The sequence below is a fragment of the Ambystoma mexicanum genome, chromosome 5p (assembly GCF_040938575.1).
Source record: "Ambystoma mexicanum isolate Mex_15411 chromosome 5p, UKY_AmexF1_1, whole genome shotgun sequence".
NCBI lineage: Eukaryota > Metazoa > Chordata > Amphibia > Caudata > Ambystomatidae > Ambystoma > Ambystoma mexicanum.
Window position 1 is genome coordinate 131,928,283 of NC_090930.1, and position 17,855 is coordinate 131,946,137.

Below are 17,855 nucleotides of genomic sequence, written 5' to 3' on the forward strand. Positions count from 1 at the left end.
CTATAAGTATAACAAAACCAGAACTTTCGATTTTCCCAGTTCCATGTGTGAGAAAGCCATCGAGTCACGTTTTCTTTCCTCAGATTTCTTGAACTTGTAGTTTTGCTGGTTACATTTTAAATTTAGGATTACAAATCTTGTGGGTTCCAAGAAAAACTCGGCTGGATTGCTTTCTCATGCATGGAAATGGGAAACTTGAGAGCTCTGAAAAAACATTAAACGTTCCCACTCTCTACAAATCTCACTCAGAGTGTGTGTTCATAGTCCCACTCAGGGCACGAGTTAGCTCTGGCAGCACCCGGGCGGAACAAAATGTGGCACGCTCTGCCTCTCAGTCCAAGCAGAAGCGGGGGGCAAATTTGGGGTTGCTCTACCACATCAGCGAGGGACAGCTTTTCAAAGGCTGCCCTATGCTGGAATGGCAGTGGTGCCCTATTGAAATTCAAAGTGCCCCGCTCTTGTGCTGGAGCGGGGAGATTATCACTTCAACAGAGCGTTGCTGCTGCACCATCATGGGGTAGCCTGCCCAATGCTAGTGTGGCAGCTGGTGCTCTATTCAAATGGAAAGCGCCACGCTCTCGTGCTGAAGCGCCATGCTCCAGCACGAGAGCAGGGCTCATTTCATTTCAATTGGTCGCCTTCACCTCACCAGCACATGGGAGCCCTTGAAAGAATCCTCTGAGCTGGCGCAGCAGGGGACTAATGTGATGCCCCGGGCAAGCCCGTCCAGGTCGCCCATGACTAAAGCCAGCCCTGGTGCCACCGACGCCTTCCCTCTGCCAAAGTAAACGTGAGAGTGTGTTTTTTAAGCGATACACTAGGGTTCTTGCTGCAATGATACATTTAATAGGCTAACTCCGTATTTGTGTCTGCTGGCAAGACCACATAGAGCTCTTCCTCATGCAGTTCTGAAGAAGAAACCGGGAGATGGGGTCTGCAAAGATATCAGACACAAATATGGACTTGTTCTATTTAATAAGGATCTAGCAGCAATTATACCTTTAGTCAGTAACTCCATATCATCGTCTGCTACATGTCAAGACCACATGATTCTCTTCCTCGGGTATACTGTGGAAGAGACGCAGGGGTTTTTAAAGAGTAGTGTATGCCGCAAATCAACCTGTAAGGTTCGCAAGGCGTTAAAACCTTAGCAGGAAAAAGTCCGATTGCGAGAGCGTGACATTCACAATGAGGGAGCCTTTCCGCTGAGTAAAATGCTATAAAATCAATAAAATAGTTTGAACAAAAAATAAAAAAATAAATGTGGTTAGCCTGCGCCGCATGCAGTGACAGTGAAGAGAGCCCGTGGGAGGGATAGAACGAGTTAGTCACATGACCGGATCACGTCGTCAGGTGCGTTCCTCTAACGGGAAGTAGTTACTGGAGGGAGGGCATCAGTGCTGCTTGTTGCTGCCTGGTAAGATGCCCAAGGTGGTGTCCCGCTCTGTGGTCTGCTCCGATACCCGCGACCGGGAGGAGTACGACGATGGCGAGAAGCCGCTGCACGTCTACTACTGCCTCTGCGGGCAGATGGTGCTGGTCTTGGGTGAGTGAGGCGGGAGTCTGCGGGCTCCCTTGCCCATAGCCTGGTCCAGATGTAATGCGAAACATTGGCCCCATTCATGACTACTCTCAGCGCTGCTTTTATGAGGGTCTCAGACGCACCCCTCTATCGCTGTCCTCTAGGGAGTGTAGGGCGTGTGCTAATTATCCCGGGTACGTAAGCAAGTGCCATCAGACCTTATTATTATAGTATTTCATGACAAGGACAGTACGGAGCGTGTCAGTTACGTAGTACTTTTTACTTTGCATTGGTCAGATTTCAATTCGGGTGGTTTCAGCTTTGGCCTGTGTGCCTATTTTGTGTTCGCTCACTTTGTGGGGTCTTTAATTTTTGTTTTTTCAGAATGTAAAGGAATTCGTTTCATAATTAACTTGATGTCACAGCAGAGGTTTAGCATTTAATTACATAATGAAATACACGTGCAGTACTTTGTTGTTCTGCGTGTTAATTATTTGGAAAGTCCTTACCTGGCCCTTAACAATAGTATGCAGTATAATGGCTACGGAGGTAGTACCTTTTTTATTTGTATTTATTGTTTTATATTATTGCCTTAATCCAAAGCGCTTTACAGTTAACAACAAGAACACATAAACATGGAACAGTAGAAGTGATAACATTAAACATGAATCAAACCAGAAAATCGCCATGTAGAACAATTTGCTTGAGAAAAGGGGAAAGGAGAGGAAGGAGGTGAGGAAGGAGGGAAAGAAAGTAGTGAGTAAAGTGAGTAGTAGGCGGAAGGAGAATTTAGAAGAGATGGGAAAAGATAAAGAGAACAAAGGGAAGGGTACTAGATGGAGGGAGAGAAGGGTGAGTGGGGGAAGGAAGTCAGGGAGGGGAATGAAGGAGTGATTTCAAAGAGGAGCGGAAGGAGGAATAGGTGAGGGAGGCAAATATAGTGAATCAACTAGCCTCCACAAGAGGCATCACAGGGCTAAATTCACAACATTCCATCCAACATGCAGAATCCCCTTATCTCGGTAAATGGCCACTTTTTTGGGGGCTCAATGGCAGTATTTGGAGACTGCTAGGACTGGGCCCTGGCCAGCCCTTGCCCACTCAAAGCCGTAGGTGCAATAATCAGATGATTGGCTATGAAAGCCTTTTTTAACTGCAACTTCTACGAAAAAGAAATATGGCCCAGTAATCTTTTTAGGATGTTCAGATGATAAAATAGCTGCTAGTCCCCTTACTAATTTGGCCAAACTCTAACTTTATGCAACAGACCAGATGAAGTAGGTCTTGCAAATTATTGAAAATTCCACTAGACCTGCAGGGCGAGTTCCTTAGTTTACATACTTGACTTAAGAGAAATGCACTCGCCACAAGGTGACTGGTGACACAATATTTTCTGTGCTTTTTGTTAAATTATACATGTTGCCATATGCACACTTCATATTTCGTGCATTGCTTCCAAGCATGCCCAGTGAAACTTGCATTTGCCAGTTTCTGCAAAGTTTGTTTGCAGTAAATGCAAAATAAGTTGCCAACATCTCCATACCCGGCAGCAAGGTCCAGTATCGTGCTAATGGTGCTCGCCCATCATAAAAACTACTTGCCAATGCTAGTGGGCTAGTAGATTTTGCAAGCCCTGATTTAAGGCAGGAGCCCAGGTTTCGATAAGTATTTCAGTATGTTGTTAGTTCAGTAGGAGATAGTTAGCAGTCACCCAGAAGTTTACTTTTTATATGCAGCGCTTAAACCAATCAATTGGTTAATTCTGTTCTGTCCCTCGCCTATAAATGCATCCACCATGCAGTACCACTATACCTCTCTAAGACTCACCAGACCACTTGCAGTAAGACCTATTAGAACCCCATACACAAACCTACTCTCAGTGCCCAAGGTCACAAGAGTGCGAGCAGGAGGCTCCAGTTTCCCTTTCCTCGTGGCAACCCAATGGAACTCCCTGCCACCCCACCTCAGGGGAATCTCCTCCCATTCAGCTTTCCGCAAATACATCAAAACACAATTGTTTATCTGAACTCCCATAGGATAGCCCTATATGGTACTCTATGCACTGAACTTTCCTGTATGTACCATCTAAGTAACAATGTCATGTAGAGACGATGCCTTCCCATATACCTATTTCCAACATTGCCACGCCTCATGTAACCAGTAAGCAATGTCATAACTTGTAACTAAGTCAATCTCATGTAACGGTGCCTCAATGCCCTTGGGTTGCCAGTGCACTTTATAAATTCAAATAAATAATAAGCTGCATATCATCAGCGTTCATTTAAAAAGTCCTATTAAACTGTGCAATAAATGCAATAATGGATATGTGTTTAAAATTAAATAGGAGCTGGCTAAATTATGAACCCTGTAACGATATCTCTAATGGATGAGTATAATGGTGGAGGGAACACTGTATGCTTTTGATTGGCCAAAAAAATATTGAATCAATTCATGCAATTCCCCTGCAGCCGTTTAGGGAGATTTCATAGTCCACTGTATTGCACACTGGCGCCAAGTCTAAAAGTATAAGAACGCCCGTTCCTCAAGTGTCTACTCAGTTTTATAGTGTCCAATGCAGCCAATAGACCCAGATGAAACCCAATCTGAATTTTGTCAAGCCATCTGGCTTCTTTCACAAGATTTGTAATTGTGAAGTCACCACCGTCTCAAGAAATTTGCCCACATAGGGTAGTTGGGAAATCGGATGGTAATTAACAAGCATTGTACAATCCAAAGAAAGTTGTGGTGTTGTGTGTGTTTTTTTAGTTTTTTTAATATATATATTTTTTTAAGCAGGGGAGAGGCGGCTGATATTTTAAGTTGATCAGAAATCTTGCCACACTTCAATAAAAGATTAATGATTGCACACAGACCGGGAATCGCACAATATCTAAGTTGTTTTAGGATTCTAGCTGTACATGGGTCTAAAGGTGATCCTGTGTCGTGATGAGTCTCCATCAGCTTAAGCGAAGACAATCCTGTTACACCTTGAGTTGACGAACAAAGTCTTCATCTGCCCAACAAAGTCTTTAGTACTGAATGTGTAATTAGAATTGCCTCTTGGAATTCCCAGGGCGGTTGTCCATCTCTATACCAACTCCACCCTGTGTATGCAACTTGGAAAACATAATATTTTAATTCAAGAGTCTTGCCGATGCACTAACCTGTACTGGATGGTACGTGGCCTTATCTGCCAAACAAGGTTCGCTTGGTCGCCCTATGGGGGGCGGGATATTTTGTCCATTGTAAAATCTTGCCAAGTCATTTGTGAAATTAGGGTATTTAGTGTCTTGGTTGGGGCTTTGGCAATTGAATTTATTCTAGTGTCAAAGTAAGAAAAGGAAAGTATTGTTTATTAATATCTACTGGCATGTTGGGATTTGTGAGTTGGGCACTTTTTAGATGCTTTGGTTGACTTCATAGCGAGCTGGATGGGGGCAACATCTAATGGATCAATAAGGGTAGCCGGCGATTTAAACTCTGCTTGCCCGTTGTTGGATGAAGAAGTTGAAACAACTGCATGTTGTGATGGATAACTTGATAGTGAACTTGTTCTGTGACATAGATCTGAATTGGTAAACTTGGAGACAAATTCCTTTATACTAGAAATGGCCCTGCTATTAGGCTTTTTCAAAATTGAAGTTTATTGGCATTTCAGAAAATACACTTTCAACAATCAAGACAATTCCCCTAAAACCCGCCCCTCCACCCCCCATGCAGCAGATGGTTTTCAGCTTGCTTATCATGCCTCAGGGTCTCACTTCCCTTGAGGCTCAAGCACCCGTCATCTCCTAAGGTGATTTTCCCGCTGGGGCCTCCCGTTATATCTCCTCCACACAGCCAATGTGGCCCCAATTTGCAGCTTACCCCCTTCACCCGTACCCGACCTCCCCGCCCTTACACTTCTGAGGCACCACTCTCCTTCTTTACAGAGCTCATCAGCCATACTTCTCGAAAAGGGCACCCACTGACCTTCAATATTGGACCGGAGTGTATTGTATATGGCACAGACCTTTCCCACCCATTACTTTTCCACTGGCAGGCGCCAGCTTTTCCACACCTGGGCCAGGCAACATTTAGCCTCTACCAGTATCACCTGCCCCATATGCCCAAATCCAGTCTCTTCCCCCAGCTGGACCCCAAAAAGGAGGAACCATGGCGAAAACCCCTGTGTATCCCGTCAACCCCTCTGACCCCGGATAGGACATCTCTCCAGTAGCCTTAGACCTTATGACAGCCCCACCACATATGACTATAGTCCCGTCTTGCCTTGCCACACTTCCAACATTGCAGGTCTTGCCCTCTCCCTATCTTTTAGCGGGTAGTGTCATCTGTGCAACAACTTCAGGGCCTGATGCCTACATTGGCATGAAGCTGTGACACTGGTGACTTTTCTGCACATCCAAGCCCATGGGGCGTCGTTAATTTTCCCTCCCAAATCTTGCCCCCACCTAGTTTTAACTGTGAGTGGTTCCCTAGGTCCCGCCAACAGGAATAGCCCTGAATTGTCCTGAATAGCCACACGATTAGCATCCGGATCAACGGGAGCTTCTCAAAGTCCAATACTGAGAATTTCCCCACCCAGCCTTTCCAGTGCGAGGACCCCCGCATTCCCACATTTGACCAGCCTGACTCAACCCTGCCTCGTACCAAGCTGGAATGCCAGCAGGTCCTCAATCCTGTCACTCGGAATCAGGGCCCAGATACAGCTCAAATGTGATGGCCACGTGGATAGCCACCTATTCTCCTCCCTCCATAGGGACCACAGGACTTCAAGGACCGGGTGACACAACACTCTCCTCAGGATGTGTATTCAAAGCCATTCCTCTAAGGATACTGGGGCCAGGATTGCATTGTCCGGCGGCTCCCGGTTGTTGTCAGTATGCGGGTCCATGTGATCCACCAGCACGCAGAGCTGGGCAGGCCTGTAGTAGGTATAGAGATCTGGGAACCCCGCTCCCCACTTTTCCTTCGGCAGTACCAATGTCCCATCCCCGCCCACAGACATTTTATTAAGGCTGCGTTTACTTCCTCAAAGAAGGACTTGGGAAAACCTTCACTGGGAGCATTTGCAATAAGAATAGGAACTTGGGCAATATTACCATTTTAATGCAATTTAATCGTGCCATCCATGTAAGCTTTAATCTAGCCCACCTCTCCATGTCTTTCTGCACCGTCGCCCATAGTTGAAGAAAATTCCCCGGTAAGAGCTCTCCGTATTGGTAGGACCCAGGAATCCCTATGTATCTAAAGGAATCCTCTTGGATCTGAAATGGCAGCCCCCTTATATAGTCCCTCTCCACCTCCTATCCAACCACGTAGGCCAATGATTTCCCTAGGTTGACCTTAAAGCCTGATAACCCCACCACTCCAGTATGCGGGGCACCAATTTGGGCTGGGTTGGTAATGTAGAGCAAGGCATTGTGCATGCTAATCCCCCCTATAGAGACGCCCCCTATTCCTTTGTCTTTCCTCAACCCCCTCGACCACGGCTCCATCACTAATGCATATAGCAGGAGGACAGCGGGCACTCGTGCCCCATTGCAGGGGGAAGGCATGAGATGCACCTCCATTAACCGCCACACTGGCTGTTGGTTTATAATGCTTTTTAATGCAGTAATAGTAAACATAATGCAATAAACGTCTATGACTGGAAGTTGAATGTTTAGTTTGAATAACTATTAAAACGTTGTCGCTGATAGCATAATCCAGGTCCTTGGGATTTCTTTCCATAGGCATTTTTTAAGGTCGTAGAAAGTTTACTTATGATCAGACTGTTGTCTGTAAGAAAAAATAATTAAGACGAGCGATGAGAAAAATGTATCGACAGTAATCGTTCCAATAAGTAAAGCTAGGAATATATGTAAGCGTTGCCAAAATCCTAACCGCACCTTCACTATTGAGAATACTGTCATAACAGTCTCTGCCGCAGTAAAAATCCTGGGTGTCTGTCTCGACTCCACCCTCTCAATGAAAAGACAAGTTGGTGCCATTTCATCGTCCGCAGCTATCGCAACCAAAATCATGAATGCAGTAAAACCCCACCTCTCGCCAAAAACGACCTCAACATAGTGCAAGCAACCATTGCCGCCAAGCTGGGTTATTGCAATGTCCTGCTCCTAGGATCTTCTGCCAAGAACATGAACAAAATGCAAGTCATGCAAAACAATGCTCTCAGTATCTCCAAAAGAGAGCATAGTTCCCAGGTCAGACGAGAGTCCCACTGGCTCCCGGTCAAAGAGCGCATACTCTTCAAGGCCCTCACTATCACACACAGATGCTTCTCCCAGTCTGCACCTCCTTATCTGGCAGAACGAATCCAGCAAGCACCGGCACTTGGACCTAAACGTGCCCAATACTCTCACCAACTCCTGGTCCCCACCATCAAGAGTCAAAGCTGGTGGTTCGAGCTTTCAGGCATTAGCACCCAGAAACTGGAACTCACTACCACTTAAACTCAGAAAGGAAACATCCCTCACTGCCGTCAGAAAAGCTCTGAAAACCAAGCTGTTCAACTAGTGTGCTTGAAGATGTTCCCCTGTAACCATGGAACACTCCTACTGTATTACTGCTTGAACACTGTAATGAATGTCTTTTCAGCCTGTTTCTTCTGCAACTGTGGAAAAAATCTGTAACAGCGCCACGATTTATAAATTCAAATAAATAAAATAAAAATTGGTGTATGCGGCACAAGCTTTTTGTCTTGCTGAAGCAAGTCCTTGGCTGCCTAAATGTCATACATTTCTGGATACTAGTTAATCAGTTAAATTCCACTCATTCTGTTGCACAAATCAATTTCAATTTGGTGCCAGAAGCTTCATGGGTAACTCCCTTTTAGAAATTTGTATTCAACCGTGGTAGATCATTTTTATCAAATTGGTGAGTCTGCTGATGAATATGATTATTGGTCTTGTGATCTTGGCCCGGATATGATTACCCATCTGAGTGATTCCAGGTTGCCTTTCCGTAACAATCTGTTATACCGCTTATTTAAGGGGGATCCCTGTTTATGGGCTTCCATTCTTTTTAAGAAAGTTGCAATGAAAGCTGGACTTTATGGAATATAGAGTATCTGGATCCCATATTTAAGAGGGGGAGGTGGGGGGGAAGAGGACTGACCCGAGGTACTATCGGCTTACAATTATTCTAAACATGAATAGTAATGGTTTTGCTTCAGTCCTTCTCAGTCACCTGGAAAAATGGGCCATCAGCACAGGAAGGTTAAAAACAAAAGATCACAATTATTCTTAAGCAGGCAAATACTTTTGGACCCCCCCAAATGCAGAGTAAGTTAACCCCTTCTTGGAAGGATAGGTGCAACACAATGTCAGAGGAGAGAAGAGTCATTCAGTGAACCAGGCTAGGCCATTGTCAATTGGGCAAAATTCTATGTGCGCTGAAGCACTTCTTGCAGGTAAGTAAGAAAAGACTTTGTACAATGTTTTAGAAGTCTTTGAAGAAAAAAGAAGAATCAATGTAGGGCCACAAGCTGTTAGACTTGTGAGTAGTAGAAGATGCAAGCGAGAGGTAAGTTCTCTTAGACTTACAGTACCTTTTGTTAGAAGAGAAATGCAGCAGATGACTTCTGTTCCTGTGCAGCTCTGCAGATCCTGGTGTTCCTGGGCCTCAATCGTGGGGACAAGAGGGAGGACATTTGTGGACTCCTGCACTGCAATGGGACGGTCACCGACCGCAACCGACAATCTTCAAACAAGTGGCACTTCGGTGTTTCAGCTCCTCACGTCTACCACAAATAGCACCACCGCGGTTTCTGTCTATCAAGATGGGCTTTCCTTGCATCTGGGGTCCAGCACTCTGAGGTGGCTCAGGCTCAGTCAGTCCTGCTTCCTGGGAGTCCGGAGGATCTTCCTGGAGCTCTTGGCCAACTTAAAAGCAACCCACACAAACTGGTGTTCCTTTCCCTGGCTCTTCGGTTCCAGCAGCGACTGCAGTGGGAATACAACCAGCTCCGTGAGGATGTCCAGGTGGCTTACTTTGGAGTTGATTGGTCCCACCAACTCAAGGGGAGAAGTCGTCCTTGCAGGGCTTCTCTAGTCGAAGGCAAATTCGGGGCTTCAGCACAGCAGCATGGCTTCACCGAACAAACCAACGGGCCAGGAGTTGCAGCAGGCGTCTCTTCCAAGTTTTTCTTCGGATTCCTTCGTCCAGTGGTCGACTCTGCCTTCCAAGCCAAAAAGCCTGGCCTTTTATGGAGGTTTCTCCCATTCATTCCAGCCTAGCTGCCAGTCAAACAGCAGTGTGGCTGTAAATCCTCCCGGCCAATCCCCTTTGGGTGCATTCCTGTAATCAAAGGGATTAAGCATAGGGAGTTTCGGGCACCTCACATTCTCCCTCCACCCCCCACTTCCTGCTCCCGCCAGCCACTCTGGAGCCAGAGGTAGCCGTTTGGCATGCAGAGTAAATCTCAAGAAGGACCTTTCCACAAGGAAATGGCGAAAGAAAAAAGGCCGGGGCCATTTTGACAAAAATAGCACCCAAGGGTGCTTTACTGCAGCTGCGAACGCAGCCCGCGTTTGACACACCATGGTAGTAAAAAGGAAACCACTGCCACCAGCCATTAATGGTAAAAAGGGTGACATAAAAATATTACATGAGAAGCTAGTTGAAAGACTTCCCTGTGCCACTGCACTGAAGCTGCTGTGTGTCACAATGTAAAAAGAAGCCTATGGAGTTTGTCAGACTCCAAAAACCAAAAGAAATGCAGAAAACACATAGAATTAAAAAGTACCAGAGTTCAGCAAAAGAGCTGGGGTCTCTAAGGTAGAGAGGAATTAGCACATTTCTGAGAAATCCGCCATAACACGCCCCCTCCCTCATTGATTTGTATTACCCAATGATGGGTTTGCTCCGGGCTTCAAATATTTATCAATACATTCTCCCCACTCCGTTTCCAGGGAGCCTACATGTCCATGGAGTCCTGGTGTTATTCTTTCCATTATACATATGTTCATGGCCACATTGGTCCATTCCCTTTTTCCTACTGGGAAGGGGTAAGGGGGGTGCACTCTTCCATTTCATGACCTAGACAAGCTCTTGCTGCTAGAAATGTTGCAGCCATTTTTGGCAGTCTGACATATTCGCCTCCCCACTCCAAACCAAACCAACATGGGGAACCCGAGTGATGCCGTCCAGCTCCTTGATCTGCCCCAGTACTACATCCCAAAATACTTACACCCTTGAGCATCCCCACCACATATGCCAATAGTCTGCCCGCGCTCCACACCTCCATCAACACGAAGGGCTAGCATTTTGAAACATTTCGGAGAGTCTGACCGGATCATATTGCCATCTGTGAAGGAGCTTGATGGCATGCAGCTTATATTGACTGGAGATCGATGTTGGTGAAGCTCCCCTGCTTAGTCTACCCCAGATAGCTGGATCTATACCCACCTCCATGTCTCGTTCCCACGTCTTCTAACTTTCTCAGTGGAATGGATCCTGGATTCCACAAGAGCCCCATACATCGCTGATTAAGACAAAAGCTTTATCTTCCCAGTTGGTGCACATTCATAATAAGTACTGCAAGTTTACAATTATTCCTTTGATGAAGTACTCTGAGAGCAAAGTAGTCCCAACCCTGACACGTGCCATTACCCTGCAGCCACGGGAGTGGAAATTCTGCCAGAAGTTTGATATGGAGCAGGGTATTGGGCATTCCTAATGCTGTGGCTTCAGTGGCCATACGATATGAGTTTGGGCTTACGTCACTCCAGATAAGGGCACATTGGAAGTACTTTCAACCATACCATTGAATGCTAATTCCGCCTATTGGGCCTTTGTATGATAAATTTGAACAAATTATTAGGTTACAAGAAGAATCCATTGTTTCTACATTCTGTAATAATTTATTTGAAATACAGCTAGGTCAAACGTACCCGGGAGATAATCCTGGTATGGTCAGAGCTGCTCTATACCAACTATATTGATGTAGTGCTGTGGATAGCCTTCACAGTTACAATTCACTTAAGCACCTTAGTTATGAGCACAACTGTTTGGGGGTCTTGGAACCCTGATAACTAGGTTTCCTAATATTTGGGCTCGTAGAGTATTCATGCGTTTTAGTGGAGTATTCATTGTACAAGGAAGTACGGGCCCGGCTGAACATTATTAGTCTCACAGACTTGCTGCTGGTTCTGCAGTTTGAAGACATTGAAACATTTATTAGATCGTCCAAAACTTCTAGATCTTAGCATGAGGTAATTTATAATAAATGCTTGAATGAGCAGTGTTCTGTAAAGAACAAACATTTTGGAATTTGTTGTTTAGTTGGCCACCCAGTTGATTGCTTTAGCAGTGGCTTGGTTTATCAACTGCTTAAAATTGAAAGAATAATGGGATGAATTTAAGTGGTGTTCATGTTGATTTTTAAAAAAGAAACCTAAGCATGTATTTAGAGCTGAAAATGTTTTTAATGGAGTGGTAATGTTTTATGGAATTGTAGATTTTCCCCCCTCTCGCTGCTGAAGCAGTGGAGCACCCTTTTTTTCGGCAACCTGTGTGACTCCTGTTTACAGCACGCGCCCCCCACCCCCTGCCACTTAGAGACGCAGTGGATCTACTCCAGAACACAATGGCCGCTTCTTTGGCATGAGGCAGCCCACTGCATCGGCCCTGCCTCTCATGTCCTCTGAGGAGTGAGCTGCGGCCTAATTGGCCACCCGCATCACGTGTCTAGACCTCCTGCCCCAATTCTCGCTCTCCCAGGGCAGACTCGACCGTGCGACTCGCCGAAGGAAGGCCGGCAAAAGTTGAAGTTTCTTAGCCTCCTCGCCGAGCTTCCCATCCGCCTGCCGCAGGACTCTGGTCTGGACTTCCTTCTTGTGCACCTGATTCGTCTGTACCTATCTTGTTGCTAAGCCACCTGGGGAGTTTGTTGTGCATTGTGCCGTTTCTCTGTCCCGCTCTTTCTCTCCCTTTCCATCTCTCTGCTCTCTCCCTCCATGTGGTTTCCACCCCCTCCACCCCCCATCTACTCCAACTGCTACTCCTATCACCTATCCTTTCTCTCTTTCGAAGTCTGGAAGGAAAAAGTTCAAGAAAGATCTCCTGGTCTCGATCAAGGCCTGCCCATCGCTGACACCTATGTCAACGCTCCTTCCAGGCACGCTGTCACTGCAATCCTCTTTGTCATTCCCTTTCCGGAACTATGTATTCCCCATATGGTCTCAGTCCTCGCCCCTTTCTCTTCTACGCCCATTAATGGTGGAACCCGATGGGAAGTACTCTTGGCATACTTCCCATCCTCTAGGGGCATCATTCATGTCTCCCAGAATGACACTGTTATGGTCCAGGGCTCTCAGCTCAGCCTCCTCCTCCTGCAGTCTTCCATCTCTAATCAACTCCCTCCTTTCTCCTGCCACCCCTCTGGCCCCTTTGCCACCACCGATGGGTGTGCCACATTCCTGTACCTCTCCTGAGAAAACCTTCAAATGTGGCAACTAGCTTCACTGAGCTACTCTCAACTCTTGCTCTGCCGTTAAATACTCCTTTGGCATCTGACACCTCCTTAAAGACTGCAACAACGTCCTCTCTCTCACTGAGACATGGTTCACTGCCAGCTCTGTCACTGCTTTTGACACACTCCTCCGGGGGGGGGCTCCAAAATCCTCTCAAAGCCCAGGCATAACCGGTTTGGGGGTTGAGTGGCCCAACCCACCACTAACAGAAACCCTGATGCTTGCACTGCAAGAGTTGCCAGGAAGTAGAGAATAAATTGATCTATGAAGCGAAGGCTATTGAACGGTCTGTTTCAACGTCACTGTTGGGTGCAACCCAGGGATGTAGGAGACCCATAAAATCTGGGGGGGATAGGGGACTGTTGGGGAATTTTGTATAGATTTGGGGCCTAGCGGTATTTTCTTACTGCCAAAAATGAAAATAATTCAGTAATAATCACTCTTTGCATTCAGATTGGATTTGGTATATAGTACTACAGTATACATACATTATTTCAGCACACAGATACATTTAGTGGTATACATTATGTTGGTATGCGTTATTGGTGGTATTTCTGGTGAGCATAATTCCTTTGTTTTATATGTGGCCCCAATATCCAGAACCCCTTATTTTTGTTTAGTTTGTTCGTGTGATCACTGGAGAGGCCTCAGGCTTACATTTCAGGAACACCACATTTTCATTTGGAGTGCCACCATGGGGTGTTCTCACTGACTTATCTACGACAGCGAGCTAACATGTGGTATTCATCACCAATTTATCTACATCAGTGAACTATGTCCAGGGCCTCTCTTTCTGCTGACTCGTGTACCTCCAGCAGCAGGCTATTTCATTATGTTATTATTATGTTCCGTTCAGAAAACACACACACTTATATACTGAATGGAATCGTGCACACAGCTACCGCCAAGTCTTATTTTTAGCTACCTTTAAAAATGATTGCACTGTCTAAACATCTTCCCATATTATCAGTGCTATAATGGTAGATGCACAAAGAAAAGAGAAAAATAAAACACACTACCCGTCTGCTTTCAGATATTTTTGTGTATTATAAAAAATTGCATTTCAACACGATCTTACTCTTTTTACAGAAATAAATGGAAATTGCACAGTAACAACATTATCTGTAACAAAATGAGAAGAGAGCGGCGAGAACCTATTCAATTTGCAACATTAAACATGTTGATAAAACACTGGAATTCCCTCTTCTACTCTGAATGAATAGTTTTGCACACATACACACTGCCCCCGCACTCTGCAATATAATCACCAAGCCTGTCCAGCATGTGAAATTCTTCGGCTGGTCGCCTTCTGGAAGTGGCTCAATGCTCCCTCTTAAAGCACCCCAGCAAGGACGAGCATCTGCCGTCACTCAGACCGGGGCTTACTGACTGGAATTCCCAGTCTCTGCAGCAATGCACTGGGATCTGCTTTTTCAATCAGGAAACTCCCCAGCCACCAGCCAGGGCTTTCTCTGAGCTGTGTCTTCTAACCCTCTTCTTCCCCGAGATTCTACAAGAAAACTCTTGTTACCTCCCTTAATGTGACGTGCATCCAATAAAATCCATCATGTCCTATACTCCTACTTTCAACAATGGCTTGGCTTATACAGTTGCAACTGTAACAAAACTGAATTCCTGCTTATTCGAGTCTTTGCTTCCTGCAAATACTGTGGACAGAGCACAGATAGAAGCAAAGAGAAAAAAAATCTGGATGCACGTTTAAAATGACTTTCAGAGCCTGTCTTTTCCATCTCGTTTTGCACTGGAGAACACATTATATTATTAATGAGTTAGAATCATGTTAGTATTGTTAATGAGGTTAGTTCATTAATCCTCAAATGTGTCTCCTGCAACAAAGGCATTTCAGGTGAGGAAAAAAATATATGCTTTTAACTGTGAAAAAAAAAAATTATTTGCATTTTAGATGTAGAAATCGTTTTTGACTGAATGGCCTGTTTTCATTTACATGTCCATGTCACACTGGCTACACATGCCTTGCTGTACCGCATTATAGCAATGCACCAAACCCATGCAGTGGTGCTGCATGAAGAAAATGCTAAATAATCTTACAGGACACCTTGGGACTTTGTTTTTTTTAATTTATTTTTTTGTGTTTTAGTCAAAGAATTCGACTTTTCACAAAATTAAAACAGCAGTACGTATTAAATTACATATCATCACTGTATAACTGTATCACTATATAAAACAAGAGAAAAGAAGGAAAGGAAACTGAAGAAAATTAAGAAAAAGAAAAGCAGTTCAGAGTTTACAATCCTCCCAGCGATGGACCTTTTAGAGATCTTTTATAATACTCTCACCTGCGCTTTAAGTGCAGGTGCTTTGTGGAGTTTCGCCAACCCTTCCTATCCTATTCCGCTTGAACCCTCAATGGTGGAACACGAGTGTGCCCCTTTACAGCACTGTATAGGCTGCAATTGTACCTCGGCACCAGGGTATTCACTGCATTTACATGGATAGCGGAACAAGTGCTGTTTTGAATCTCGAGGCTCTGCTTTATTTTTTTCTGGGTCACGCAGATGGCTTATGGTGGCCTCTATTAAAACTTGTCTACAACTCATTATTCAGCTGGTGGTGGGTACCAAAAATGCAGTTGCATCCCTAATTTTAAAACTAGCTTTGGCAACGCCAACCATTTGAGCTTTAATGTATGCACGGAAAAGGCCCATACCAAGCAGCGCCATCGTGGCATTAGGTACCCACTGATGGTAGCAGCTGCAAAATGGTTCAAGTACCTGAACATTTAATGCAGTGCCTGGCAAATGCCCAATATGTATAGACAACCAAACACTTGCCATTGCTGGTTTTTAGCAGGACTGCAGTGAAGGAAATGCATAGTGCTAATAGTGATTGATCTTTTTGATTGTGCATAGGCGCTATACAAATAATCAAAGTGTTTCAAAGCGATTCAAGGGGGGGGGGAGAATAGTTACATTCCTACAGGTCCTTGAAACAATTAAGAATGTGAAGAAGAACTACCATAATCACCCTGATGACATTTCAGATAGTACAAGTGAAATGAACAATTAAGGAGAAAAGGAGTGGATGAAGGCATCCCTGGATAAAACATTTGTATTACACCAGTAGTATGTTCCCAGCTCCAATTAAGTTATTAACTACACAGGGCTTTGTAGTAAACATCCCTAAGTCAGTGGCTTTAACGAAACCAGAACTGGCACTTTACGTGCCCTTTATAGATAATTCTAGTGTTTTTTTAAAGGAATCGGTTGTGGCGTAAAATGAATCTGCGGCCCGCGTGGCATCCATCCACGAAAAACACATGAAAGTTGCTAAAATAGCCCACATAAAATGATGCTGTGTCGCAAGGCAAGATGCTTTGGCTGACTCTCACCCTGACACAGCCATCTGATACTCTTGATATCCCTGCTCCTGTCATGAGAATCCGTATGAAGCCCAAAGCCAAGTGTAACTCCTGGTATGACTCTGATCTTGTCACCCTAAAACGCAAGTGCAGGGTGGCCGAGAGGAAATGGCGTGCTTCATGTTCATCCTCTGACAAACTGGCCTGCGGCCTGCTCCAAAGGCAATACCGGCTCTCCGTCCTCACCAAGAAGAGAGCCCTTATCCATCTCTGCGTCATTTAACAACTCGGCTGAACTCTTTAATATCTGTAAGGAACTTGCCAATCCTGCCGCAGTCTCTACCTCTCCGGTTCCTTCTCAGGCCCTCTGCACGGCACTGGCTTCTCACTTCATTTCTAAAACTCAGGACATCTTGTCCTCACTCTCCTCCTATTGCCTCCCTCCTCCCATTCCCTGCCCCTCCTCCGGCTCTCCTGCAGCCACCCCCCCCTCCTTCTCTGCCTTTCCCTTTTTTTCTGCAGACGAGGTTTCTAGAAGAGTCCGATCTATGAAAGTCTCGTCGAAATAGGTTCACCCCTGTTCCTCCAAAACTATCAAGGACCATATCGATTCCCTGGCTGAGTTCTGCAATCACTCCTTCACCACTGGAGTCTTACCATCCCCCCTGAAGCACTCCCTTCTTAAGAAACCCTCTGCCGACCCCTCCTGCCCGGCTAACTATCGCCCAATCTCCATCACTCCCTTCCTGGGCAAGCTCCTGGAGAAACTGGCCATCTCCCGGCTTAATCTCCACACTGAATCTGTTGGTTGTCTTCATGACCATCAGTCTGGCTTCAGAGCTGCCAGAAGCATGGAAACTGCTCTCCGGAACATCCGTGAAGACCTGCTCTCCAACCTCGACTCCAACACCCCATGCGCCCTCATCCTGCTTGATTTCTCCTCAGCCTTTGACACTGTCAACCATGCCATCCTGCTCAACTGTCTCCGTGATAACCTGGGATTCACTGGTCAGGCTCTGGCGTGGTTGACCTCTTTCCTCTCCGAACGCCCCTCCCAGGTCCAACTCGGGTCCTTCCTCTCCGATATCTTTTTCTCTACCTGTGGTGTCCCCCAGGGATCTGACCTCTCTCCCTGGCTCTTCAACCAATATCTGGCACTCCTTGCCCACCGCATCGCCGCTCTCTGCCCCAACTGTCGGTGCTATGCGGATGATACTCGGCTCATTTTCAGGCTAACCTCGGCCGCCTCCTCTCCTTCCCTCATCTCTGACTGTCTGTCTGCTATTCATGAGTGGTGTGCCGCCAATGACCTCTGCCTTAATGCCAGTAAGACGGAGGTTTTACTCATTGGCACTCCCACTCCCTCCTTCCCTGCAGCTCTCTGGCCGGCCTCTCTTGGCCCTCTTCCTGCTCCCACCTGCAAGGTTAAAAACCTCAGGGTCATCTTCGACTCCACACTCTCCTTCTCCCCTCACATCTCTGATGTCACTAAGAAGTCACACTACCAGCTGCGCCT

At 45.8% G+C, this 17,855-nt stretch overlaps 1 protein-coding gene across 1 annotated transcript in view; it reads left to right on the forward strand.

Moving 5' to 3' along the window:
- The first annotated feature begins 1,323 nt into the window (after positions 1-1,323).
- The window catches only part of STEEP1 (STING1 ER exit protein 1), a 186,705-nt gene continuing 170,173 nt past the window's right edge, over positions 1,324-17,855 (forward strand). Inside the window, exon 1 of the mRNA XM_069612525.1 lies at positions 1,324-1,546. Within this exon, the coding sequence (XP_069468626.1) occupies positions 1,423-1,546 (124 nt within the window). The 5' untranslated portion in view covers positions 1,324-1,422. The remainder of the gene's footprint in view (positions 1,547-17,855) is intronic.